Raw genomic sequence first — 27,100 nt, forward strand, 5'->3', positions numbered from 1 at the left:
TGCGACAGAGTTGTGCCTGTAAAAGACTGTGCCCCAATTACTCCCCGTGGCTTCTCCCTCTCCCTGAGCGTCTTTCCTCCTCGGAGAAACTCCCATACTAGATGTCAGCCTAGCTAAGTGAGTCGTACTTCGGGAGAGAGACTAAGGGAGAGCAAGCTAGGTGAAGATAAATGCATTTTCCCTCCCCTACCCCTTTTCCTGCACCCGCTTGATGTACCGTTACAACAAAAAGCCTCTTGTTTGGCCCTTGCATCCTGCTAAACCACGAACGATGTGATAATGCTTCTTTCTTTGCACTAAGGCGGAACACATGCAAACAATTCTACGGAAGTTAGTCTGGAAGTTCCAAGAGCAACGAGGCTTCCACATTGATTCAGTACACAAAAAGATCACCAGCTCCACATTTCCATGCAGCAGGCCTATTCAAAGATTCTTTTCCCATCAGAACTACACCACCGTCCTTTCACACAGTCTAAAACCCGTCTGTTATCAGGCAGAATTACATTCCCATGTCTGTTACCTTGAGAAGGTGATTCTTTGTCGTTCAAAGCAGATGGGAGATAACTGGCTTTTCTAAACAAAGTTAAAACGCGGAGGAGGAACTAAGCAGTCTCAGTTGTTTAACCGGTTCCTTCTTCTGACAGACCCTCCAAGCATGTTCGCTGTGCCCGAAGCGGACTTGGAAAGGATCGTATGGGTGCTCTCCCTCCCCATTCTGCTTCTACTCTATCTGACGACGCCCGACTGCAGAAGGCCGTTTTGGAAGAACTGGTTCATGCTCACGTTCCTCATGGCGGCGATGTGGATCGCGGCATTCACGTACGTCCTTGTGTGGATGGTGACGATAGTGGGTACGTACCGTCTCCCCTCCTCACTTTCGGAACCGTGACATGAGCAACGCCGCTTAGCGTCACTGACTGTTTGTCATCCAAAGGCAGTCGCCCTTTTGCTCTCAATCCAAGCCAGGATTATTCTGTGAGGTTTATCAGAGAGTCGTCGTGACCAAGTCAAATGTGGGGGACAGTCCCGCTTCCCTAGTGCACAGGCAGGTAGAAGAGGGGTGCCCACCTGGGCTGTTTGACAGAGGCTTACAGTTTATGTACTTTCACCCAGGAGTCCCGAAAGCAGCCTTTCCGGGGAAGGGCTAAAAAGAAAGTTAGCACAAAGCCCTTCTCTCGGTCTTAATGGTTTCAAAAGGGAAGGATTACTCCAATCCTTGCCCACTCACCCTGCGTCCAACTAGGGCCGATATTCTAGTACAAGACGGAGTAACGGTAGCCACCCTCCTCCACTTAAAGTACTTATTTTGCACCGTGAGCTACTCAAGAGCTTCAGCTGCCCTTATCCTGACCACAAATGTGATTCCTTACAAACCTACAGCAAAAAAGACAAGAGCCACGATTTCCATCAAAGTAGTAATGGGTACGAATATCCTACTGAATGTCCCTGTAGGATTCAGTTACGCCTCAATTGTTCAGAAGAGCACTACTCATCAAGGGAATGGTTTCTTTTCCGGTACAGGGAACTTGGAGGAAGGGAGGGCAGTGTCAACATCAGTTGTTTAAAAACGGGGAACCCAAACCGCTGGTAGACCCCTTTTCGCCCGTGTCTGGTTGCTGCCTTCCAGGCACCTCAGCTTGCACTAGCAATCTGGCTGGCGGGCCCCGTAGTCAAGGATTAATCAGCAGACTTCGCAGGCCCAGCGCTCCCAAGGGAATTCTGCGTGCTGCTCTTTCAAGGGCAGATGATTAAAAAAGGGTTAGTGGCTCATGTGATTTCCCAGCGTCCATGTGATGAAGATGCCAAAAGCGGACAGAAGGGATTATGAGCATCGCTGCCGCTCCGGTGAAGACCGCCGTTGTCAGGGAGGGCCGGCTAGCTGGGCGCCTGCCGACAAAAGAATTCCCCAAGAGCTGGAAGGGTTTCGTCGGGTGTTGCCAGGCAGATGCAGTGGGCCAGCTGAAGCTCGTGCTTATTCAGCGCAGTCCACCGCAGAGCTGCAGGCTTCCGATTGGCTCCCCCGCTTTCAAAACCTCACCTTTCCAGACGGCTGGGTTTGTACAGACCTAACTCGCTCTGTGCTTTGAAGAAAGTGCTTGTTGCTGATGGGTTTTTCTCTCCCTCTCCTTCCCCCATCCCTCCTGCCGCTACAGGGGAAACTTTGAGGATACCAGACACTGTGATGGGCCTGACGTTGCTGGCAGCAGGAACAAGCATCCCAGACACGGTTGCAAGTGTGATGGTGGCCAGGAAAGGTATGCCTTTAGGACACTCCCGTCCACATCTGTGGACAGCTGGGAGGGGGGCGGACAGAGGTTTCTCCACATTCCGGAGAGCCAGTTTGGTGTAGTGGTTAGGAGTGCAGACTTCTGATCTGGCATGCCAGGTTCGATTCTGCGCTCCCCCACATGCAACCAGCTGGGTGACCTTGGGCTCGCCACGGCACTGATAAAACTGTTCTGACCGGGCAGTGATATCAGGGCTCTCTCAGCCTCAACCTCCTCACAGGGTGTCTGTTGTGGGGAGAGGAAAGGGAAGGCGACTGTAAGCCGCTTTGAGACTCCTTTGGGTAGGGAAAAGCAGCATATAAGAACCAACTCTTCTTCTTCTTCTTCTAAACACAATGCAGTAAAGCCCAGCGTGAAGTTAAAATGGTAGGCTCTGGATATGTGCTTAGGCTGCACAAATACCCAGAAGGCTCTGCAAGCTGAGCCCCTGGGCTGCCGCTCCGTTTGAACCAGACACTGAATATGTGCAGAGCCATCCAGGGGGGAAGCTTGCCTGCCCTGCAGCTTCATGCATAAGCCGTATCGTGGGCGTAGGGCAGCTGAGGCTTCCGCTGAAGTCGGGCATGCTTCAAACCCGCCTTCGCCCTTACAGGACGAGGCGACATGGCCATGGCTAACATCGTCGGATCCAACGTGTTCGACCTGCTGTGCTTAGGATTACCTTGGTTTATCAAGACGGCCTTCGTCGACACCTCCAGGCCCGTGGAGGTGAACAGCAGCGGCCTGACCTACACGGCCGTCTCGCTCGTCTGCTCCATCGCCTTCATTTTCCTGGCGGTCCACCTGAACGGCTGGAAGCTCAACAGAAAGCTAGGGGCCATCTGCCTGGCGATGTATACAGGATTCGCGGTGTTAACCATTCTGTACGAACTGGGCGTTATAGGCAATAATCCCATCGCGGCCTGCGGTCACTAAGGTCGGTCGGTTTTCTTTTTTTTTTTTAATGAGGTCAAAGTAAAAACAAAACGAAACGCAAGCGGCAAAAGGGACTAGCATCTTCATTTCGCTGAACGGGAGGACGCCAGGCTTCCCTTTGGCCCGCAAACTTATGTACAAGAAATTCTACGCCGTGGCGTCGAGTCGTGTTAAAATCCAAAAACATCCGGAATTAAGTGAGAACGTGAAAATGTCCTACCAGAGCGAGGAGCAGCAATGACGACTCTTAATCATATAAAACCGAATTTGGAGAATGGGGAGGGGGGGGGGAGTGCACACTCTTTACGTAACAACTGCAGCCTGGGGTGCTGCGACACAGAAACGTCCCGCTATACAGCCTTCGTTAACAGAGGGGGGAAAAACCGGCTTGTTTTATTAAAAACAGTAGAACCATTCATTTAAACTGAATGACTAGAGACACTGAGCATGATTTTGGAGAGGTATGGAGTCAGCCACAGCTCCCGAAACTTCAAGGGGAGGAGGTGTGGAAGCTCATACTGCTGAAAGTCGGGAAAAAGATTCTCTTAAAAAAAAAAAAAACCAAAATGTTGTTAAGAGTGTTAAACAGGTTCACAGTATATTAAACACTATACTGTCAAAGGCTACTGGGCTTAAAAAGTTCAGTTTCTCCAACTTAAGCGTACAATGTTCTACTAAAAATGACTTACTAAGGGGGCGGGGAGAGGAGAGGGGAGGGGGGGGAAGGCGCTAAACAGACAGAAGGAATGTTCCTGAACACATGGCGATAAATTACGCATTGCGATCCAAACGTACGTCGATTTCTCTGCCACTGATTTTTATGCCGTTCATTATTCTACAGGCCTTTTCCGCCGATTCCGGCGAGTCGTATCGGACGGTGCCGCAGCCTTTTGATTTCCCGTTCTCCATTTTGATTTCCGCAAACATTACATGACCTGAACAAGGTTTAAAGCCACCAGGAAAAAAAAAGAGAGAGAGAGAAAAACCAGTCAGTTTAACGGCAAAATGTGACGAGGGAATTAGAAGAACCCGTCCTGTCCATCAGTGGTCCCCAACCTTTATTAGGCTGGGGACCGGCAGGGCATCGGGCCGCGCCCGCGGGGACCGCGCCCACGCGGGCCACGCCCACGCATCGAGCCGCGCCCGCGGGCCACGCCCGCGGATCAGGCCGCGCCCGCGGATCAGGCCGCGCCCGCGGATCGGGCCGCACCCGCGGGCCGCGCGGGCGCGGCCTGCATGGGCGCAGCCCGGCCCTGATTCCCTCTTCCCGCCCTCCCGTAGTAAGTAGCTTCCCGGGCCGCAAGCTTGCGGCCTGGGAAGTTTTTTACTGCGGGGGGGGGGGGGCGGGGAGAGGGAGCTGCGGCCCGGCGCCGGGCTGCGGCCCGCAGGTTGGGGGACCACTGCCGTCCATCCCTCTGCACACCACTTGAGATAGTTTTGGGTACAGCCCACAAATCTACAGTCCGGGGTAGATCTACTCATTGTGGAGTTCTAGTTGAACAGCTGCTACAAAAGCCATCTTGTGGTCTGCAGTTTCCAGGAAGTGCCACTGATATCACACTGAGAGGAAGGTCTACTTGAGTGCAGCCCATCTCACACTTTCTAATCTTGCTTCCAGCTGCGTATGTCTCCTTTCTTGACTTTAGCTGCCAACAACCTTCCTAGTCGAACAAACTGATTCTGTGAAGGCTTAAGGAGGTGGCAGGTTACAGTAGGTAAGCGATAGGGGTGTGAGTGTCCTGCATAGCGCAGGGGGTTGGACTAGATGACCCAGGAGGTCCCTTCCAGCTCTATGATTCTCTGATTCTAGTCACCAAACTGCCTCACCTGCCCTAACAGCTTCTCTTTGCTCCTCCTCCCCTTGTCTGTCTTTCATGCTGTCTCCCCAAACACTATCCAGCTACCTTTGCTTTCACCAGCTCTGAACAGTTAGAACCACAGCAGAATTCTCTCCCAGCCTCCCCCTCACCCCTGGACATCCTGAAGCAACAGGATAGGAGCGTATGCTTTAAAAAATCCAGCAGAAACAATTTTAAAGCTCTGGGTAAAAGCAAGGCAATTATGCTTCGGTTTCTAAGACCCAAGTTCCTTAGATGCACCAAAGTAGCCGGACTGACACATGCATCCCTTGGGCAGCTCTAGAAATGGCCTGACACCTCAGCTCTATATTCAGAGGTTAGTTTGTGAGGTGCATAAAATCCACATTAAGTGGATACAGTACAAGAGGATTTCCTGGTGCACCTTCATTCGTCCTAAGAGGACTTTCATACTGGAATAAAACAAGTGAACACTTTTTTTTTTTTAATCCAAACTCAGAGCTACATGGAAGTGACCGTAAAGATCTTGTTTCATGTGCCAAGCAAATAAATAAAGGGGAGATGTCGATAAAGAACAGAAGCATGAGAAAATATTTTCTTGACAATTTAAGCTAGCAGGGAAAAGCTACAGAAAAGCTTCAGTCAGTGAAACGGGACAAAACCATGAATTCCAAAACAGGATTTATTTAAAAAAAACCACAAGATTTCAAAGATGCAGGCAGGGTCAAGGGAAGTTTAAAAAATCCAAAAGGCAGAAAGGCCTTCCTCTCTAGCTTAAGGAGCCCACTGAAAGCCACAGTGGCCTCTTTCTGCTTTGTACACATTTCACCCAAAGGGACAAAATAAAGGTGACCTTTTGCCAAAGGCTGATCGAGGATTACGCTCTTTTCCAAACTGCAGTAAAAGCGGGACTGGGCATTTAGGATGTGTGCCATTTCTTATTTAAAATCACTCCGTGCAGCACAGGATCTCTCTTCACGCAGCACTTGCTTACAGGAATGCCAAGCGTTTCAGAAAGATGCTGGCAATTACCGAAGATATATCACGCAGCTCATGGCAGACTTTACATTTCTGGCCAGCTGCTTCCAAATGGCGCTCCAGGAATTCCCTAGAAGCTCCTCAAGGGAGGGGGAGGGGGATCACTAACGGAGGACAAGGTTTCCTGCAGCGGACCAACAGAATGCAGATCTCCCCTTGAACTATGCAGCGGCAGAAGATTGCGGCTTGGATGGCCAAGGGTGCATATTCAGTCCCTAGAAAGCAACAGCCTGGCCAGGACGCTACGTCTGAACTGCAATCCCCTCTGAGCCCTTTACCTTCAATGGAGTAACTGCATCAGGCGGTACCCTAGAACAGAGCTAGTCAACCTGTGGTCCTCCAGATGTCCATGGACTACAATCCCCACGAGCCCCTGCCAGCGTTCGCTGGCAGGGGCTCGTGGGGATTGTAGTCCATGGACATCTGGAGGACCACAGGTTGATTAACCCTGCCCTAGAACAAGCCCCTAAAGTCCTCCTGCAGCAACCGGGCTCCACTACCAATGTGCAGGAGGGACCCCGGAGAGCCAAAACGCATGCTGAGCCACACACCCTACCTTGCTGTGAGGGGCTATGCTCCCCTCCCAAGGGGAGGCAGTGACAGTCGTAGCCTAAATACTTACCGCACTGGCTGAATTTTTCCTTAAGCTTCTGCCAGGTCAAGTCAAAAGGAAGCTGAAAACGAAGACAAGCACAGCGTGACATAAGGAGGGGAAAGCAAAGCCACGGACGCCGCTGGGGACCGGCTTTCGCTCACGGGCCGCTTACGTTTCTGACGAATATCTGGTTCCCTTTGGAGCCGACTCGGTCCCTCGCGCCGCTCCCCATGGGGCCGGGCACAAATCCCCGGTCCATGTCGAGGTTTCTGTCCAGGCCGGCTCCCATGGCGGGCCCCATCCGGTCAAAGGTGGAACTCATCCGATCCATGCCCATGCCCATGCCCATGCCCCCGGTCATGCTGTTCATGCCGCTGATGCCGCTGCCTGCAAAGACCAAACAGGAGGGAGGGAGCAAGAGGAAATGTCAGGAAACCAAGGGTGACGTGGCCGCAAATAGTGAATACAAGCTTCGGACTGGCTGCCTTTTGTGAAATCAAGCTCGATGGGATGCAGGGGGTGGAAATGGACTCGCACGCCAGGAGGGGGAACAGCACTGCCTCTCAGGTGGCATGGGGAAGTTCAGTTTCGCCTGCAGCGGAGTCCCAATCGTTCAGGCAGGGGGACTGGTTGTAATTTCAGCCACGCTGGGCCTCGGCCATCAATTTACATGAACGGAAGGGGAGGGGGAGGGATTTTGCAGCCACTTGGTGTCTTAAATCAAAGCGCCATCTGCATGTCTGTTTCTTTAAAAGGTACCTTCGGCAAGAAGAAGAAGAAGAGTTGGTTCTTATATGCCGCTTTTCCCTACCCGAAGGAGGCTCAAAGTGGCTTACAGTCGCCTTCCCTTTCCTCTCCCCACAACAGACACCCTGTGGGGTGGGTGAGGCTGAGAGAGCCCTGATATCACTGCTTTGTCAGAACAGTTTTATCAGTGCCGTGGCAAGCTGGTTGCATGTGGGGGAGCACAGAATCGAACGTGGCATGCCAGATTAGAAGTCCGCACTCCTAACCACTACACCAAACTGGCTCTCTGTGGTGCTGTTCTAAAATGGAGTATGAGTTATGCAAATATGTTTCCCTTCAGAAAGCAACAATGGGCAACCAAAAGCATGCCCATGTGCACAGCTCGTTCATCCAGTGGCAGCTACGGGTTTCAGTTAACCCACATGGATCTCCAGGTGCATCAGTCCGTATGTTCTTCAGCGGCACGGATGCCACCGTCACAAAGCAGAACTCTGCACAGATCAGCTTTTGGGTACCACGGCTCACTTATAATTAGGGTGGGTTTAGCTTGGTAGACCCAAAGTTCAGCATGCTGTAGCTTGTGCAAATTGCCTGCCTCAAGTGTAAGAGGATCATCTGCTGAAATATCTGTGCTAACACCCCCGTTATATTACCAGTTCAGTTAATACCACGCACTACACCCATTTGGACAAGGGCATGCACCACACAGATCAGTACATGTTTAAGGGTAAAGAGAAATCTCCCTTGCCCTCCCCCCCAAATTACCATGTTCATTTAGTCTTCAAAGACTGCATTTCACCAAAACAAACATAAGGAATTCCATGGGCATGGAATGGTTGTGATGAACACCTCATAACCAATGATATCAAGGAACGAATGACAGAATCATATCCTTCCGTTCCTTCAGGAAATATGATCAGACGTATGAATGAAAAAGGAGTGAGCGCTCTTAAGCCAACCCAGCATTGGTATCTTGCAGTTATTTTTGTAGCCAGGCATGCTCGTTCAAGGGATTGCTCTTTTCCATGCACAGACTAGACTGTCACACAAGTCACTTGTTTAGAATTGTGTCCAATCTGTCGTTTTTAACTCGGTGTCGCCTTGCAGTATTTGCCCTGATGGTCCCCGAAATTCCTTACTCTGGGAAAGCTAATGCTTATTCCAGAGAGAACCCCCGATGCCTAGAAGTCTAGTCACTCTGAGCACAGATGGGAAGCAATTAATGTTAGCGAACTTCTGCTGGAACTGCAAAATCTGGGGAACAGTGAATCACTGGGCTTCTTGCCACTGAACTAGAAGTCTTTCTACAGCTACAATTTATATCTGGTTGAAACTCTTTAACCTACTCATTCCAGTTCCTACTGGGCCCATATTAGAAGCTCCCATTCCTCCTGCAAAACCACCAACCATTGCACCACCTAAACAGGGACAGAAAGAAAAATCAAGTTATATAACCCCTTTTTTTTTTTTTTAACTTAAAGCTCGGGAATTGTACCCAACCACTTCCTTATCACAAAAGGTTCCCTCTCTGTCTCCGCGAGCGCTACTCAATAGACGTGTCTGTCTTAAAATAAAAGAGCTCAGCTAGGTCAGCTGCTGGTTTGGGAGAGGGAATGAAGGGCATATTCACAACAGTGTTCTCACTGGGAAAAAAAAAATTCCAAAGCAGTACTGAAGCTGGCGGGCAACGGAGTAACAAGCCGGCGTGCTTATTCCACAAAAAACGTCCTATGAGAAGGGCCTTGGAGGGGTTCTGGCGATTGTTACTCATTTGATTCCTCTCTGCTTCTGTCAAGACTTCAAAAGGGGGCACAGAAAAAGCTTGGAAATCTCCTGGCAGAGTCCTTGGGCCCAGACAGCTATCTTGGGTGGAGGGAGGGAACGGGGGAGGCGAGGAGAATGAAGAGGCATCAGGTATGCTAGTGAGAATGGTACGCATGGGGCATGCTTGACATTCTGCGGGGAGTTCCGCAACAAAGTCGCCAAGGGCCATACCCATCCGTCCAAAGGAGTCTCCGAAGCCACGGTTCATGGCCATATCGCTGCGGCCAAAGTCTCGGTCGATACTTCCGCCCATTCCGCCACGGAACATCTCTGCAGGTTAACACAGGCGCGCACAGGTTCTGTTATGGCTCATTTTGCACATTCACATTTACAAAAACGACGTTTTAGTAAAAAACAAAACAAAAAAGGGTTCGCTTGGGATGGGCCACGTGCATCGCCCAGCAGAACGCTTCCGTTTAAAAGGCCCTGATTCCAGGCACAGCAGCAAAGATGCATAGCTGTTGGGTGTATTATCTAGTCTACATTACAAAATCAGAGTCCAGTAGCACCTTTAAGACCATACAAGAGTATAAGAAGGACGGTCTAATAATTAAAGCGAACAGAGAGGAACAGACCTATCCACTGGCAATATGATAAATAAACATGTCAATACAGACTGGTATCCCCATACCTATGTGAGCCTGTGGCCAGTATTATACTATTAATATATATATATAAGGACTTGTCCCTGATGACAGAACTGAAAACAGAGATTAGCTGGATTCCGTTTTGACAGAAGTCCTAAAGAATAAAGAAACAAGGAAAACCACAAAAATGGGACATTTTTCTTTATCATATTGCCAGTGGATAGGTCTGTTCCTCTCGGTTTGCACCTTTAAGACCAACAAAGATTTAGTCAAGGCGTGAGCACTCGAAAGCTCCCGCCTTGAATAAATCTTAGTTGGTCTTAAAGGTGCTACCGGACTCTTAATTTCGTTGTGCTACTACAGACCAACACGGCTGCCCACTTGAATCTATTCTACATTGTTCAGTCTAAACGGCATTTCATTAGCACTGGGACATTATTTTGCGCTCTCTGGGTTTTAGCCCTTCAGGAAGGCGAAGTTCTAAAATAGTCATAGCTGTTGATCTTGAAGGGGCAGGGAACATTCCCAATGGCACACAGGCAGTCTCTCAAATGCTCCCTCGAGGGTCCCAGCAGTGGTGGAAGCCCTGGAGCAAAATTCCACAGTGCGCTCTTAATGTCAAGAGGGGCCAACCTGTGAACTCTCAACCTGTGTCTTGGGCACGTGCATGCTCATCGGGGGCGGGTGGTGGGGGGTGGATACACATAAATGTGCTTCCAGGCCCTAGCCAAATGCAAATAAATGAAATCTGATTGATGAGGTTAGAGCGTGTAAGCCGCGCCCTCTCTGCGCTGAGGGATTTAGTCGAGAAGGACAGGTTCTCACGGAAATGTGATTTCTCACTGGCGTCTATGCAGTTAAGTGACCATTTGCAAGAAACCTGGGCGCGATTAACTTCAGGTCTTTGTTAGACGTTTTCATTGAGAACACTTAAAACATTTTAGGCAGTGGAAAGATTTTTTTTGGCTCTTAGCCGACCGAGACAAATCAAAAGTCCCCTGACTATTTCGACGGCCTTTTTAAAGATGGTATGGTGTGAACTGGACAGTGAAAACCCTACACTGCAAGATGACAGGTGGAATTCAAAAGGAGCAAATTCAGATACAGAAGGAGCACGTGTCCAGAACTTTAAGCTGCATTTCGAGTTCAAACTGGAAGGGGGAGGAGAGCAGAAAAGTAGAGTGCACGGCTTGTTAAAGCACCATGCTTTGCTAAATCTAAAGCATGGCTTGTTAAAGCACCATGCTTTGGTAATCCAGGCGCACAAATGAAGCTCCTAATTTTGCTCAAGGTCTTCCACACGTTCTTAAGCGAAAGGCATCTTGTTGCCCCCGCAGGATTTCTAGAATACAAGCTTTTAACAGAGCCTCTTTTGGGGACTGCACTGTGATGGTGTAGCAAGGGAAGAGCATTTAAATCAGCTTGAATCTGCCATCATTTCTTCAAAGCCAAAAAGGCCAGCGCAAAGGGTAACAAGGCCCAATGACTGGCGCAAGGCAGCTTCCACGTCAACAAAAAACAAATGCGCCACACAGCCCAGCCACGGACAATATGCAACTCTCACGGATGTTTTACAAGCTTCACAGTTGTAGGCAGTGCAAAGCAAATAGGAAACTATGTCTTCTGCTCTGCTTTGACTACAGCAGCATACTTTTGCATTTATTTTGCATCTACAAGGGCCTCTGTGTCGTGTTTCTCCCTTACGAAAGGTCTCCCCGCCCAGCTTGAGATCCAGTGTGACCAGCTGGTCTGCAATGCAGCTATAGTCAGAAAATGGGGACCTGCAGGGGCTTACCTCCCATGCCGGCCGCCATGCCCCCCATGCCTGTCCCTAGGCCGCCGCTCATGCCACTACCGAGGTTCCCTCTGAAATCCTCCACGCTGCCCATGCCTAGAAAGAACAGGGGGGAGTGGTAAAGCGAGATTTAATTTGTTGCCGTCGTTGTCAAAGTGAAAGGAGGACGAACGTTCCACCACCTACCGCCCATCCGGCTGACTCCACCGAAGCCTCCCACGTTTGCCATGGCTTTCATGCCACCGAATCCACCGACACCTGAAGGGGAAGCAGAAAGCTTTTCACTGACTTCATACGCTTGGTAGAGCCAGAAAGGGAACTGGAGGGACAGGCCTACCTCCACCCATTCTGTTCATCCCTCCGAAGGCTGGACCATCCACTCCCATGCCTTAAAAACAAACAAAAGAAAGACAGAGAAAGAGATTACAATTTTGAAGGATTTGTCAGCCCACATGGAAACATATGCCAATTATTTATTATTTTGCTCTTTGTGTCCTACTGACTCCCCCCCCCCCCCAGTGTCGCTCCTCCAAGGACATCTGTGTCACAATTAAAACTAATCCGAAGTTTGCTCTTCCCTTAGCACTTGTTTAAAAAATTCTAATCGCAAACTCCGGACAACGCTCCCGGTTCAATGACTCGATCCGGCAGTCAAGAGGTTAGGCTGGTGCGCGTGATGGATGCTACCTGAGGCAGGTGTCGCTGCGTTTCCCCGGGGACCGAGCGAGCGGAAAAATAAGCCTTTGCAAATTAACCAAAAGGGTAAACAACAGCCTGATGAGGACAAAATGCTGTCCGGAAAGGACAGAGTGTTGAGAGCAGCTGAATTCCAGTTAAGGGGGGGGGGGAGACTAAGAATAGTCTATGCCATCCCACAAAAGCATAGAGAACCCTGGGAGAAGACGATGGCAGGGAGGATGTTCAAATTCTTCCTAACTCTAACGGCAAACTTAATGACCAAGTGCCAGTCATTCAAAAGTAGTATAATGCAACCATTCACAGCCAAGACGGGAGTTCCTACAATAGAATCATAGAATCATAGAGTTGGAAGGGGCCAGACAGGCCATCTAGTCCAACCCCCTGCTCATAGAATCATAGAATCATAGAATCATAGAATCATAGAATCATAGAATCATAGAATCATAGAATCATAGAATCATAGAATCATAGAGTTGGAAGGGGCCATACAGGCCATCTAGTCCAACCCCCTGCTCAACGCAGGATCAGCCCAAAGCATCCTAAAGCATCCAAGAAAAGTGTGTATCCAACCTTTGCTTGAAGACTACCAGCGAGGGGGAGCTCACCACCTCCTTAGGCAGCCTATTCCACTGCTGAACTACTCTGACTGTGAAAAATAGCTGCAGGAACTCCCTGTGTAGGTTTAAAGGCCTGACTTTATAAGCATACCAAAAGAAAAGCAAACAAAAAACCTGGTCTGATAAAGTCTGAATATGTTCCAAGGCCACAGAACACAGATGAAAAAGGGGAGAGGGGGAGACTTAGGGATGGGGTGGCATTTCCTATTTGTTCTGCCCTCCCATCATTCCATGCAGGCCTTCAATTTCTACCTGAGAGTCTAGTCCCCAAGGGGGGGGGGGAGATTTTGTTTGAGCAGGTTTGGGTGGAGAACGGACACTGACCTCCTGGAGCCACGTTTCCCATGCCACCGCCCATGCTCAGCTGCGTTGCACTGATGGGCTGTCCTCCAGGTCCAAGCCCCATCCCGATGCCTCCAAGGCCACCTGGGGAAAAAAAGCCAAAGAACTCCCTAAGATGTTGGCATTTCTGCTGGTTCCAGCAGCTCTGTGGCTACTTAGAGCCAAAGGCAAGCGGGTAGAAGAGCTACCACGGATAACAAGCTCTGCACAAACAGGAAGACAAAACCGAGCAAACAAATCCGTACTCACGGGGTAGCTGTGGGGTCTTGGTGTCCGTCGCGCGGAAGTCATCGTGAGGGACGGATTTATCATCCTAGCAGAAAGTCAGAGGCTGTTAGGAGGAGGTCACAGATCGCTCTGGCCACAACACAGAGCTTAATGCAGAAGTTTCCCCAACTGGTGGTACGAGCTCCCGGAGGAGATCAGAGCCCTAGTGGAGCTTAAACAGTTCCACAGGCCTGCAAAAGGGAGCTCTTCCGCCAGGCTTTTGAATCATAGAATCCTAGAATTATAGAGTTGGAAGGGGCCATACAGGCCATCTAGTCCAACCCCCTGCTCAACGCAGGATCAGCCCTAAGCATCCTAAAGCATCCATGGTTGAGGCTGACCTGAATTCAATCACTTCCTAATGGCCACTGAGCCCCCCTCGAGAACCCCCACCCACTTGCCCATCCTACAGGGCCGTCAGTAGGATACAGTTAAAATTGGATGTTCTCACCATGTTTGCTTCATTATGTTACTGTTCTCCTGTTGTGACTCTTTCACTACAATTTAAGTTACCTGTTCAATCTATGCTATCTCTACTGTTTTTATTCCAGTTCCATGTAAACCGCCCTGCGCCTCAGGGGAGGGCGGCATATAAATATAATAAATAAATAAATGAGTTTAGAGCTACCCAATGTTGCGTGCTGCTTTGATGCTCTGGGTTTTTGCGTTTTACTTTCAAAGCCTCGGGAGAGGCGGCAAAGAAAGCGTGCCAAGCAAAGAAACTCACCATTTTAACGTGCATCGGTCTATCGAAAAGAAACTGCCCGTTGAACATAGCTGAGGAGGGAGTTAAGGAACGCTGTCGCTAAGACGAAGAGAACCAAGACTAGACTTCTAAGAAAGACACGAACGGCGCAATGGACTGGCGCTGTCTGTCGCCCAGCTGAAACCAAATTCACAAGTCAGAGCAGCTGGCTTTGTAGAAGAATCATTCCTGTCTGGGTGTGAGAGGAGGGAATGCCTCGTGAGATGGCAGCTAGGGCTGCCGGTTCACCTTGAACGCAGGAATTTACGAAATTAGCAGTCCAACCAATGAGCTAATCACGACAGGTCTCAGCAGGAGGGGTCACAGCTTGGCGGCACAGCATCCATTCGGCACGCAGAAGGTCCCAGGGACAGTCTCCGACATCGCCAGCTGAAAGGATCGGGTGGCAGGTGAGGGGAAAAAAACCCTCTCCCTGAGCAAACAATACTGACCCTGATATATACAGTATTTGCTGGCGTATAAGACTACTTTCCCCCCCTGAAAAACATGCCTCCAAGTGGGGGGGTCGTCCTATACGCCGGGTGCACTTCAGTTGGGATAGACATAGCTGCCCATAGTACTGTACTGTAATGTAACAAACTCTATATTTTGAGTGGAAATGTTGGGGGGTCATCTTACACGCCCAGTCGTCTTATACGCCGGCAAATACGGTATATCCAGTATAAAGCAGTCTCATCCATACTGCAGATCATCCAACTGCTTTCCTTAACAATTGTCCCACCTCCACGCTATAAAAACACAAATCACCTATAGCAACTATAAACGTTCTCTCTTTCAGATAAGTTACCCCCTAACATGAAATGCATCATCTGTCAAGTATGTTATTCGCAAACATGTTTACAGGAGATCTATCTTTACTACGGAGAAGCCGTGCTTCGGGAGGCTAGACATTAAGTGTGAAATCACTTGAACGGCAACATCTGCGGACTAATCACTTCGATTTCCCACGGGATCGAGCTGCATAGGCCAAAGGCTTCCATCACTCCTCAAAGGAACAGCCCAAAGACCAAGGTCAAAAAAGAAATTATTTCAACCAAATATCCCCCAGGGTGAGCATGAAGTGCCACTTTTCAGAAGGCAGGAGCCTGCAGTGGCCTCTACAATGTCATTTCAACGCTACAGCTAAAGCCACTGAAACTGTGTTAACTAAGATGGCGCCAGGCCCAATATTTTGCACAAGAAGAGTTGGTTTTTGCATCCCACTTTTCACTACGCAAAGGAGCCTCAAATGAGTTTACAATCACCTTCCTCTCCCCACAACATACACCATGTGAGGGAGGTGGGGCTGAGAGCTCAGACAGAACTGCTCACTGAGAACAGCTCTAAGAGAACTGCAACCGGCTCAAGCTCACCCACCTGGCTGCATGTGGAGGAGGAGTGGGGAATCAAACCCAGTTCTCCAGACTAGAAGCCATCGCTCTTAACCACGACACTACGCTGGCTCTGCATGTGTCACCAAAACAAGCCCCAGAAGTCAAATATACTGAAGACTAGAGTCAGTGTCTCATTCTTCTCATCCAATTTTTACCAGACTCCACATTATAATGCGCTCCTTTAGCGAGGCCCTCTCAAAACACCAATCAGGATACATATTGCCTGAACCGCTTCGATCGGCTGCTCAAAAGTCACCGTTCCCATTCCTCGGCTCTTGCCGTCTTTGTCTTCTTTGATGTCCGCACGCTTTACGGTTCCAGCAATACTGAAGACCTCCTTTAATTTCTTCCAACCAACTTTGAAATCGAGCTTTAAAAAAAAGAGAATGGGAGAAAAAAAACTTCCATGGGTCAATCAAGCATATTCTTATATCAATGTGACGCCTTTAAAAAGAAGTCAACGACAACAAATGCTATGTAAATATAAGAAATAAGCATATAAATAAAATCAACACTTTTTCACAAACATTTTTCTTGCTTACACAGAGCTTATCTGCAGTCACAGATTTATTTATTGTTCAATTTATATACCGCTGTTCTCTCAATGGCCCTGCGGCGGTCCACAACAATAAAACGTTGAAATACAATAAAGGTAAAGGTATCCCCTGTGCAAGCACCGAGTCATGTCTGACCCTTGGGGTGACGCCCTCTAGCGCTTTCATGGCAGACTCAATACGGGGTGGTTTGCCAGTGCCTTCCCCAGTCATGACCGTTTACCCCCCAGCAAGCTGGGTACTCATTTTACCAACCTCGGAAGGATGGAAGGCTGAGTCAACCTTGAGCCGGCTGCTGGGATTGAACTCCCAGCCTCATGGGCAGAGCTTTCAGACTGCATGTCTGCTGCCTTACCACTCTGCGCCACAAGAGGCTCCTGCTGAAATACAGTAAAACTCCATAAAATCCTCCCTTACAACAACAAAGATGAAGACCCCTGTGCTGCAGCTACTGCGGAAGGAACTTTGTAAAAATCCACCCAGCCAATCAGCTCTCCAGAATCTCTGTGGGAAAGAAGTCCAACCTGGCTCCACCCCCTTCTAAAAAGGTGACAGCTGGACACCGTGGTACCCACAGCTGTACACTGGGGATCCTTGCACAAAATCATGTCCACTTTCTTCTTTCCAACGTATTCAGTAAGAAATGGGGGAGAAGCAATTTCGGAAGAAACGGCACCACTCGGCTACAGATTCCTTCACTAAAAGAAAGCTGACGGATTAAATGCTCAGATTCAATAGCACTAACTATGAAAGAATACAAATTGATGGAGTGCACAATGCAAAATGTTTATGGAGAGAGAGACCAGTCATACATGCAAGAAGGCCCAAGGAAAAGCTTTTCTGATAAAGAGAAGCTATTGAAGAACAGTGTCGTAACTCGATTTTTATGGGACCTGTGTAAGTTTATTTTTTTTCTCCGTGAAGGTCAATTCCGAGGATAGCTGAGCTGATCTGCAGCAGAAGGTGGGAAGGGGAGGGGGCCTGGCTGGGCATGTGTACAGCGATGCTTCCCAACCGTATTCTGCACAACTGCGCCCACTTCTGGGGTTTCTCAAAGCCTGAAGTTAGTTTCAGGGGTTTCTCAATGGTAAAAAAGTTGAGAAAGGCTGTCCTGCATAGTGCAGGGGGCTGGACTAGATGGCCCAGGACATCCCTTCCGACTTGGTGTAGTGCCAGTTTGGTGTAGTGGTTAGGAGTGCGGACTTCTAATCTGGCATGCCGGGTTCGATTCTGCACTCCCCCACATGCAACCAGCTGAGTGACCTTGGGCTCAACACAGCACTGATAAAACTGTTCTGACCGAGCAGGAATATCAGGGCTCTCTCAGCCTCACCCACCCCACAGGGTGTCTGTTGTGGGGAGAGGAATGGGGAGGCGACTGTAAGCCGCTTTGAGCCTCCTTCGGGTAGGGAAAAGCGGCATATAAGAACCAACTCTTCTTCTTCTTCTTCATGATTCTATATACTTACGTTGGCTACAAAAATGGTGGACCCCAGCCGGCCAGCTTGCAGGTTACTGATAATCTCAGGAGGAATGTTTGGGTTGTTAAGGATAGAAGGTGGCAGGTTCATCAGGCCGGGCGTGATATCAGGGCCGTGTCCTCCCGAGAACGGTCCGCTCCCCCGCTGCAGCGCCCTGCGAGCGTGCTCGCCATCCGGATCCTACAACACATTCGACGAGAGCCACAATCAGATCCTGCAGAGCAGCTGGTGGAAATGCAAAGCCAGAGGAAAAGAGAGGAACAGAGCTCTTGCTGGGATTTTTTTTGTTTTTTAAAAGATCCGTAAGACCCCGAAATGAGCAGTTAGCCTCCTTATCAGTGGCAGGAGAAGGAATAAGTACTTTGTTGTGCATGGAGACCTAGCTCCCTCACCTCTAGAGGTGGTCCTTTCGGATGAGGGTTGAGACAGTGAGCACTGCTACTTCGTAGGTTGTTACCTAGCCTACGGACAAGTAGAAATCTGTCAGCCTAACATGTTCTTCCAAAACAGTAATTGAATTCAGTGATCTTGGGTGTTATCGGTTAACAGAAGTAGAAGACACAACTCTCCGGGACAGAAGGGTTCACAGAATACACAACACTGGGAGGAAAGACACCCACACCCGCTGCCAGAACACAACACAAGTCATATATCAAGTACCTCAAGAATGGAAACACATTGTTCGTACAAACGACAGGTCCAATCATGGAGATATATAGTTAAGTCCGGCAGAAAAATCAGTTGAGCACACAAGCATACGGTTGTGTGCGCACGCGCAAGTCTCTGATCCCATTTGTATCAATGCAGTACTCTGGAGTTATGGGAAGCGCTGATTCTACAAACGTCTTGGATGTTCTCTATGCAAATCCATCCTACTGAGCCAGCCCATCACTAGTGAAAAGGGCAGGAAGTACTGGATATATCTGCGATTTCCAGTGAGAACCAGTTCCTTTGATATTAATGCTGGCTTTGGGCTGTAGCAGGTTTTTTTTGCCGCTCCGCGCATTCAAATGTCTCTGGAGGCATTTCACAGCTCTCTGAAGGTTCTCCTACTTTAAAAGAAACTTAATATTCTAGAATTATGCTGTTGGAAAACTACATGCATACCTCTTTGATGTTCAGTGGCCGTCCATTAAGATCGTATTTATTCATGGTGTCCAGTGCTTTCTTTACAAATTCTTCATCTTTGAATTCAACCACTCTGGAAGAAAGAGAACTGGCAATGAAGCGGCTTTTTAAGGGAGGGGACAAGGGGTCAGGGGGTTGTGATTTTCATTTGGGTTTTAACTGAAAATATTTTTTTAAGCTCGAATTGCAAGCTGCCCTTAAGCATAAGGAAGGGTAGGGTAGAAAAAGGTAGAGTTTCTTGGTAAATTGCCCTGAGGGAGAGCGGAAATGAATGAATGAATGAATGAATGAATGAATGAATGAATGTTTTCAGTAAACAAACCTATAAATACAACTTACATTTAATGTATTTAAAGATATTTCAACACAACTAGAATACAAGAAACTTACCCACAGCCCTATATCCGCAGGAAGATTGAACAACATAGAGAAAAAGGGGGAAAAAAACAGTCAGTAAATGAAATTATAGTAAAATATTTTGAAGTTTTCAGCCACATTTTCAGCCACATTAACAAAGATTAGAAGTTTTGGAGTGGGAAGAGCAGCAGTTTTTGACTTATTAGACTTATTAATTTCTCTTACCACTTTTTATACAGTACAGAGCAATGCTAGCATTAAAAACAAGAGATGGTTGCTATTCAATCTTATCGACTCTTTATGTTTTCCTTGAGCCAAAACAGAAGTAGAAGGTAAAAATGTTTACACAGATCCCCACCGTTAACTAAACGGGGGAAATCTGAGTGAGTTTTCAAAGAGCACCAGTGGCCAATGACATGGCAGTGCAGCATTCAAGTTTTCTGTAAATACGATTGCTTCACCTGGCACCCTCTCCATATTAACACATTTAAGAACAAATGGTTTTTGTTTGATTTAATCAATCCATCACCCTTTGATTTGTTTTAACAACAAACAAACATAAAGCAACCGGTTCAAATCTGATGGTATATAAAAATTTATATTTTAAAAAACACATCCCTCTAGGCCAGACCAAAAAACAAAAACAAAATTGCATTTAAACAAAAAAATTATTTAAAGGGGAGAAAGAGGAACCCACACCCAACAGGTTTTATAGCTTACGTTCAATTCAAACCTGCATTTCTCATGTTCACACTGGCAGGCTCAGACTTTAAAATAGTTTGAACGTCTGACCTTTTTAAGAAGAAAGACACAAAGCAGCTTTAACATTCGTGGCACGGAAGCGACTCCCTCATTGCCGGCATCCACCTGCCTAAACACCAACGCCTTCCATTCAATTTGGGGTTTGTTTGTTTTTTACCTAGACAAGTTCCAGAATCCAGAAGCAGCCCCCTGCCACCTTCGGGCTCATCAACGGGTATTGGGATAACTCAGCCTTCAATTAAAATGCTACACTCAATTGATCAGTTCAGTAATTGGGGGTTCTTTCCCCCCCTGCTCCAAATCCTTCAGACACATCTGAACACAACAGAAACCCTTAAAAGGAGCTGCTAAGTTTGAAATTAATTAGGTAAATGCCATTTAGTTGAAACACTCATTTAGACAGCTTTTCCCTTGTCATCCAGCTAGACTGATTTGTATATACATAGGGGAGAGAAAATTAACAAACTGCGTCTGATACAGAAGCCTCAAGTCTGTAAGAATATCGATGTAAAAATAAAAATGAAACTTACTTTCCAAATTACTGGTACAAGAATTATACAAATATGGAAACTGCTGAGGGAATTTAAACCTCTGCAATTCGTTGCCCACGGCACTTACCCTTGATTTTCCTTCTGCATCCTTAAACAGCTCCACGTATGTAACCTCACCAACTACATAAGACATACAAAGGGAAAATACCAAGAGACAATGCATTTAAACACCAGTGACTTGCTTTTCTGTGTCCCTGTGAACAACTCTACGAAGAAGCACCTATTATTCACCAACAATCAAAACCAGACCAACGGACCTCCTGTCAAGGGCTAGGGAATTTAGCTCATTTTCAGGATTATTCAACAGCCACATTCTCAAAAGCTAAAGGAAAAACAACCATGAGTTAACCTGATTCATGCGACAAAATCGTGGGGTTTTTTTTTTTGGCCAGTATGATATAGTTGGTGAACAAGTTCAGCTCTACAAATAAGTCCCTCCAACCTAGCAAATTAGATCATCCACAATAGCATGGTGCAAAAGGTGTTTGTCACCTGCCCACAACAGCTGTTTTAAGGTGACTTTCTACCTGAGTAGCTTCAAAATAGGAAAAGAGGTTGACTTCAAATAGAATAACCAATTGACAAAGGTCAAAAAAAAGGAGGAAAATTTCACAGCAAGCCACACACTTTCTAAAGGTTCATTACATAAAACCCAATCAAATAGTCACGTCACCTTACAACAGATACACCTAAGCACAGTGTACACCTTTGCTTGGATTAAAAAGCCCAGTCTCCAAAGAGGCATGGAAGGATTGTTAAAAACAATCTATTTTTTTAAAAAATAAAACACATTATTCCCAAGCTAAATACAAAGCTAACTTTTGACATTCATGAATTGGGATTTCTCCCGCCCCGGCACTGCCCATGGCAAAAAAAGAGAGAGAAGAGTTTGGGGCATTCAAATAGTTCTGTCAAAACTACAACGGTAGTAAACCTGCTTGATACAGAACTCCAGAAAGACCAATCGTGGCAGAAAGGACAATGCAAAACAGAGAATGGGACATTCCACAGCCAGATCCTACCAAGAAAAATACAGAAACGTCTTTTGGAAGAAACATCCTTGGTCATTCAGGCTTTTAAAACACACTAAGTATGGCTTATTAGGCAGAACTAACAGCGAGAAATGACACGGTCCCTTTATATGCTCCAGGCTGTCTACGCTAGAATGGAAGGAGGCTGTGGAGATCTGATTCGCTTATCCGGCCTAGCCTACAATGCAAATGTCTCCAATGGAAGAGAGGTGGGGGTGGGGGAAGAGGGGGGAAAGATATGTCAAGCAGAAGTGGAGGACAAACAAACCAGCTCTTGGGCATTGCTTTGGCTGGGCCCGTTCCTGTGTGAAGCGGGCCAGGAGGAGCAAGTTACCTTTCTCTCGCATAAGGTCTTTAATAGACTGCCATTTCATGTCATAGGGGATGTTGCTAATGAACACCCGGTTACGGTTAATCGCCTTCTTCTCTCCGGTGCCCGCGCTCTTCTCCTTCGCATAGGGGTGGAAGCGATTCCGGTGTCCCAGAGACGGGATCGCCTTGGGCTTTGAAATATACTTCTCCTTCCCGGGGGGCCGCTCATCTTTGACGGATTCATCGTTCTCCCTGCATTTTGGAAGAAGGAAAAAAAGGGGTGAGGGTCTTATTGTTGCGCTTCCAATGATGGCAGTTCAGCATTAGGAATATTCAAAGGCTGGAGGAACACCAACCACCATGCACCCTCTTCTCCGGGAGCTTCAAGCTATTTATTTATGGCTACGCACCTCTGCCTGTTTTCCATGGGCATGAAATGGGACTGTGAGTGCCGTAAGAGACTACGTTTAGCACAGCACATGTCCCGATGTATTTTGAGCATTAAATTTATACGAAGTCAGCAGGTTATCACAAGGCATGCGCATTCGGCTTACCCCCCCACACACCAAAAAAAATACCTTGCTGGTATTTTTTTGAATATATATTTTCTATACCAAATAGATTTTCTGTTCTGTATTCAGCTCCCAAGCCATAGTGATCCAGGCAATGGTCACCTTGAGGCTGGACCTCTGCAACTCGATCTATGCAGGCCTACCCTTATCCCTGACCCAGAAGCTACAACTGGTCCAGAATGCAGCAGCCAGTGTCCTCAAAGAAACACCTTGGAGGGTCCACATCTGGCCCATACGCCAACAACTGCACTGGCTACCTGTTGAATCCTGGATTGGGTTTAAGGTCTTGGTAGTCTCCTTTAAGGCCATATGCAGTTTGGGTCTAGTACCTGAGAGACCTCCTCACTGCCTATACCCCTCAAAGAGCACTAAGCTCAGCCAATGCTAACTGGCTCGTAATCTCTGGCCCCAGGGAAGCATGTCTGGCCTCAACCATGGCCAAGCCACTCTCCGTCCTGGCCTTCATCTGGTGGAACGAGCTCCCAGAAGGGATCTGGGCCCTGTCAGAGCTACCACAGTTCTGCAGGGCCTGCAAAATGAAGCTCCTCCGCCAAGCATTTGATTGAGGTCAACATCTATTGGACCGCTGAGGTGAGGGATGAGGTAGAGGCACAAAATATGCAGCATGGCTGCCGAAGCCTCTCCTCAAAGGAACCCCCCATGTTCCAAAAAGATTAAACCACGGGGTCCAGTTCTATGGCCATCCAAAGAAGATGCCCCATCCCCCACTGTTTCCAATCGGGAAAACAGGCAGGCAGCAGTAGAATCATAGAGTTGGAATGGGCAATACAGGCCATCTAGTCCAACCCCCTGCTCAACGCAGGATCAGCCCTAAGCATCCTAAAGCATCCAAGAAAAGTGTGTATCCAACCTTTGCTTGAAGACTGCCAAGTGAGGGGGAGCTCACCACCTCCTTAGGCAGCCTATTCCACTGCTGAACTACTCTGACTGTGAAAATCTTTTCCCGATATCTAGCCTAGATCGTTGTACTTGTGGTTTAAACCCATTACTGCGTGTCCTCTCCTCTGCAGCCAACAGAAACAGCCTCCTGCCCCCCTCCAAGTGACAACCTTTCAAATACTTAAAGAGGGCTATCATGTCCCCTCTCAGCCTCCTTTTCTCCAGGCTGAACATTCCCAAGTCCCTCAACCTATCTTCATAGGGCTTGGTCCCTTGGCCCCAGTACAAGCCCAGCAGAATGCCCCAGAGAATCTCTGCAGTGAAAGTGACGGTTAGGGGCATTTCTGCAAGACCAGCCCAGCACCAGTAGAATTTGGGGACAAAACAAAACATTACTGGGCTTCAGTGTATTGGGCTGGTCTTTTTATGGGCCCTGCGGAACTTTGACTCCTCTGTCAGGGTCCAGATTTCAGCCGGCAACTCATTCCAAAAAGGCCCTGGCTCTGGTTGAGGCCAGGCAAATGTCTTTAGGGCCAGAGACCACCGACAAATTGCTGTGAGTCGGATATGATGCACAGTACACAGGGTCCAGACTGCATAGGGTCTTAAAGGTCAGTAACAGAACCCTGAACCTCATTCAGAAGTCCACTGGTAGTCAATGCAGCGGCTGGACGGGAGGTCAAAGATAGGCCCATCTCACTGCAGTCTGCACCAGCTGTAATCTCTGGGTCAGGGCCAAGGGTAGTCCTGCAAAGAGTGAGTTACAGTAATCCAACCTTTAGACGACCATTTCGTGGGTCACTGTCACTAGGACTTCTAGATCTGAATACGAATACCTGCATCTCATCAAACAGGAAATTTGTTTGTGGTCCAATATACCCGAACCCAAAAAACACCTTATCCTTATGCTGGTTATTCTTAGTTATTCCTCTAGAACCATCATTCCGAGTGCAAGGAAGTCACGGGATTTAGAAAGGCATCACTGTTGCTTAGGACAGCGCTTTTTGTGAGCAAAACAAAACAAAAACCCACCAAATTGTTTTCCCAAAGGAAGAGCTTAATGCTCAACATGGGAACACCTGGACTGTGAGAAACCACTTTCTGTACCCTCACCTTTACATTTGTAGCACTTCATTTTTAAAACATATTCTGAGTATTCTGACAGCTATCGCCATTCACTTCCATTCTCCCAAAAGAGAGAAACTTTTTATAAATTACTGAACTGAATGCCAAGAAGCTTGAGCCCTATAGCCAAACTGCAGCTTTCCAGATGCCCATGGAGTACAATTATCATGCTAGAGTTCCATGTGCAAACCAGAGACTCTGCAGAGTGCCCAACCAGACTATCTAACCCCCACCCCAATGCTAGTATACGAGCACCATGTTCTCCTGCAGACACTGGCAGGGGCTCATGGGAATTGTAGTCCATGGACTTCTGGAGGATCACAGGTTGACTACCCCTGCACAAGTCCATGGCTGCCTCCTCTCTTGTCAATGCTCAATGCTTCCAAGTTAAGTTGAAGTCGACTGTTACCACCCCGATGAACGTTATGCTCTGTTCTTGCCATTGGAATCCTCTGTTCCTGGGCTTATCTGTTCTAGACAAGGCCCAAAGGAGACCCGGGTTCATATATCAGAGCCAAGGAGAAACTGCGGGGCACTCTCACGCCAGTCTCTCAGTCTTGCTTTGTGGGAATGTTAGCAGGAAGAAAGGTTCAGCGGTTCTCAAGGGTTAAAAAAAAGAGTTGAGAAAGACTGCCCTATGGTTTCCAAACACCAGGCAGAATACAAATATATATAAATATAATAAGTGAACACACAGTTCACAATGATAAGTATTCGTGCCTTGGGCCTCATGACCAGTGACAACCATCAGGGAATAACTGACTTAAGCGGTGCCACCAGAAGACTCTCTACTAGTCCTCTGCTAATATAATAATATTTCAATATAATCTATGATCCTATGAATATAAACACAAGCTTGTTTTTTATACCCTGTGGGTTCAGCACTCTCACTGCCAGGATTAACCTTAAACCAATACCAATATCAGTATCAAAATCATCATCATCATCATCGAATCATAGAGTTGGAAGGGGCCATTCGGGCCATCTAGTCCAACCCCCTGCTCTACGCAGGATCAGCCCAAAGCATCCTAAAGCATCCTATAATAATAATAATAATAATAATAATAATAATAATAATAATAATAATAATAATAATAATACAATCATTGCCACTCCGCCTCCCCTCTCTTTTGTAGCCCGCCCTTCCCTGTGGGCTCAGGGTTATCACTGCCAGGATTAACCTTAAACCAATGCCAATAATAATAATAATAATAATAATAATAATAATAATAATAATAATAATAATAATAATAATAAAATCACTGCCACTCCACCTCCCCTCTTTTGTAGCCCACCCTTCCCTGTGGGCTCAGCGTTATCACTGCCAGGATTAACCTTAAACCAATGCCAATGCCAATAATAATAATAATAATAATAATAATAATAATAATACAATCATTGCCACTCCGCCTCCCCTCTCTTTTGTAGCCCGCCCTTCCCTGTGGGCTCAGGGTTATCACTGCCAGGATTAACCTTAAACCAATGCCAATAATAATAATAATAATAATAATAATAATAATAATAATAATAATAATAATAATAAAATCACTGCCACTCCACCTCCCCTCTTTTGTAGCCCACCCTTCCCTGTGGGCTCAGCGTTATCACTGCCAGGATTAACCTTAAACCAATGCCAATGCCAATAATAATAATAATAATAATAATAATAATAATAATAATAATAAAATCACTGCCACTCCGCCTCCCCTCTTTTGTAGCCCGCCCTTCTCTGTGGGCTCAACGTTATCACTGCCAGGATTAACCTTAAACCAATACCAATAATGATGATGATGATGATGATGATAATCAGTGCCACTCCGCCTCCCCTCTCTTTTGTAGCCCGCCCTTCCCCGTGGGCTCAGCGCTCTCACTGCCAGGATCAACCTTAAACCAATACCAATACCAATAATAATAATGATGATGATGATAATCACTGCCACTCCGCCTCCCCTCTCTTTTGTAGCCCGCCCTTCCCGGTGGGCTCAGCGCTCTCACTGCCAGGATTAGCCTTCTATAACCCACCCTGAGGCTCGCCTTGGGGAGGGCCGCCCCAGCCTCCTCCGGGGGGCGGGACGAGGACAGACGTCTCCCCACCCCCCCCCCACCCCTCACCCCCCAACTCTCCTGGCTCAGCCGGGGCCGCGCAGCAAGAGGCGGAGGGGCTCCTTCCCCCCCCCACGCCCCCTCCGCGCACACACATTTTGACGCCATTGGCGCTGCTGCCGTCGCCGCCGCCGCCGCCGCTCTCAGGCATGGCCGCCGCCGCCGCTGCTCCTCCGGCCGCCTCCTCCTGCTGCTCTCGCTCGTGGTGGTTGTCGGAGGCCGCCGCCGCAGCCGCCTCCTCCTCGCCGCCGCCGCCCCCCAACGGCGCCGCGGCCTCGAACTTGTCGTTCTCCGCCATTTCCTCTCGCCGGGTTTTGAAAAGGGCCCTCCGCGAGCGCCTCGGCCTCTGGGCTCCGCGCCGGGATCCCGCCCGCCTCTCGCGAGAAGTGGCGGCCGGGGACGGCTTTCCGCCGCCGAGGAAACGGCCCGCGTCGCCATGGCGACCGGCGGCCTCCAGGCCCGGGCGCATGCGCTTTCCCGGGGGTATAACGGTGCGGGGCGGAAGAATCGAACGGGCAGGGTGGAAATCTAAAAGGCATTCAAATGCAATGTAG

The 27,100-nt window shown here is 48.1% G+C and overlaps 2 protein-coding genes across 3 annotated transcripts in view; one reads left to right on the plus strand and one right to left on the minus strand.

Annotated features, from left to right (window-relative positions):
- Window positions 1–3,770, plus strand: part of SLC24A5 (solute carrier family 24 member 5) — a 10,930-nt gene extending 7,160 nt beyond the window's left edge. The window contains exons 7-9 of one of the 2 annotated variants that reach the window (XM_077318151.1): window positions 645–851; window positions 2,154–2,255; window positions 2,881–3,770. In XM_077318151.1, the coding sequence (XP_077174266.1) occupies window positions 645–851; window positions 2,154–2,255; window positions 2,881–3,203 (632 nt within the window). In that variant the 3' untranslated portion in view covers window positions 3,204–3,770. The remainder of the gene's footprint in view (window positions 1–644; window positions 852–2,153; window positions 2,256–2,880) is intronic. The other variant, XM_077318152.1, reaches the window with a different exon arrangement.
- On the minus strand, window positions 3,568–27,030 carry MYEF2 (myelin expression factor 2). The gene is made up of 18 exons (XM_077318155.1): window positions 26,642–27,030; window positions 21,869–22,098; window positions 20,571–20,623; window positions 19,224–19,231; window positions 18,813–18,906; window positions 17,694–17,885; window positions 15,887–16,040; window positions 14,259–14,308; window positions 13,514–13,577; window positions 13,247–13,348; window positions 11,944–11,994; window positions 11,793–11,864; window positions 11,607–11,702; window positions 9,396–9,494; window positions 8,747–8,818; window positions 6,826–7,040; window positions 6,681–6,732; window positions 3,568–4,138 (listed from the first exon to the last, which is right to left on the minus strand). Exons 1-18 carry the CDS (start codon window positions 27,013–27,015, stop codon window positions 3,975–3,977), a joined length of 2,142 nt encoding a protein of 713 aa, XP_077174270.1. The 5' UTR covers window positions 27,016–27,030; the 3' UTR covers window positions 3,568–3,974.
- Window positions 27,031–27,100: the final 70 nt, after the last annotated feature.

The sequence above is a fragment of the Paroedura picta genome, chromosome 18, assembly GCF_049243985.1.
Source record: "Paroedura picta isolate Pp20150507F chromosome 18, Ppicta_v3.0, whole genome shotgun sequence".
Lineage (NCBI taxonomy): Eukaryota > Metazoa > Chordata > Lepidosauria > Squamata > Gekkonidae > Paroedura > Paroedura picta.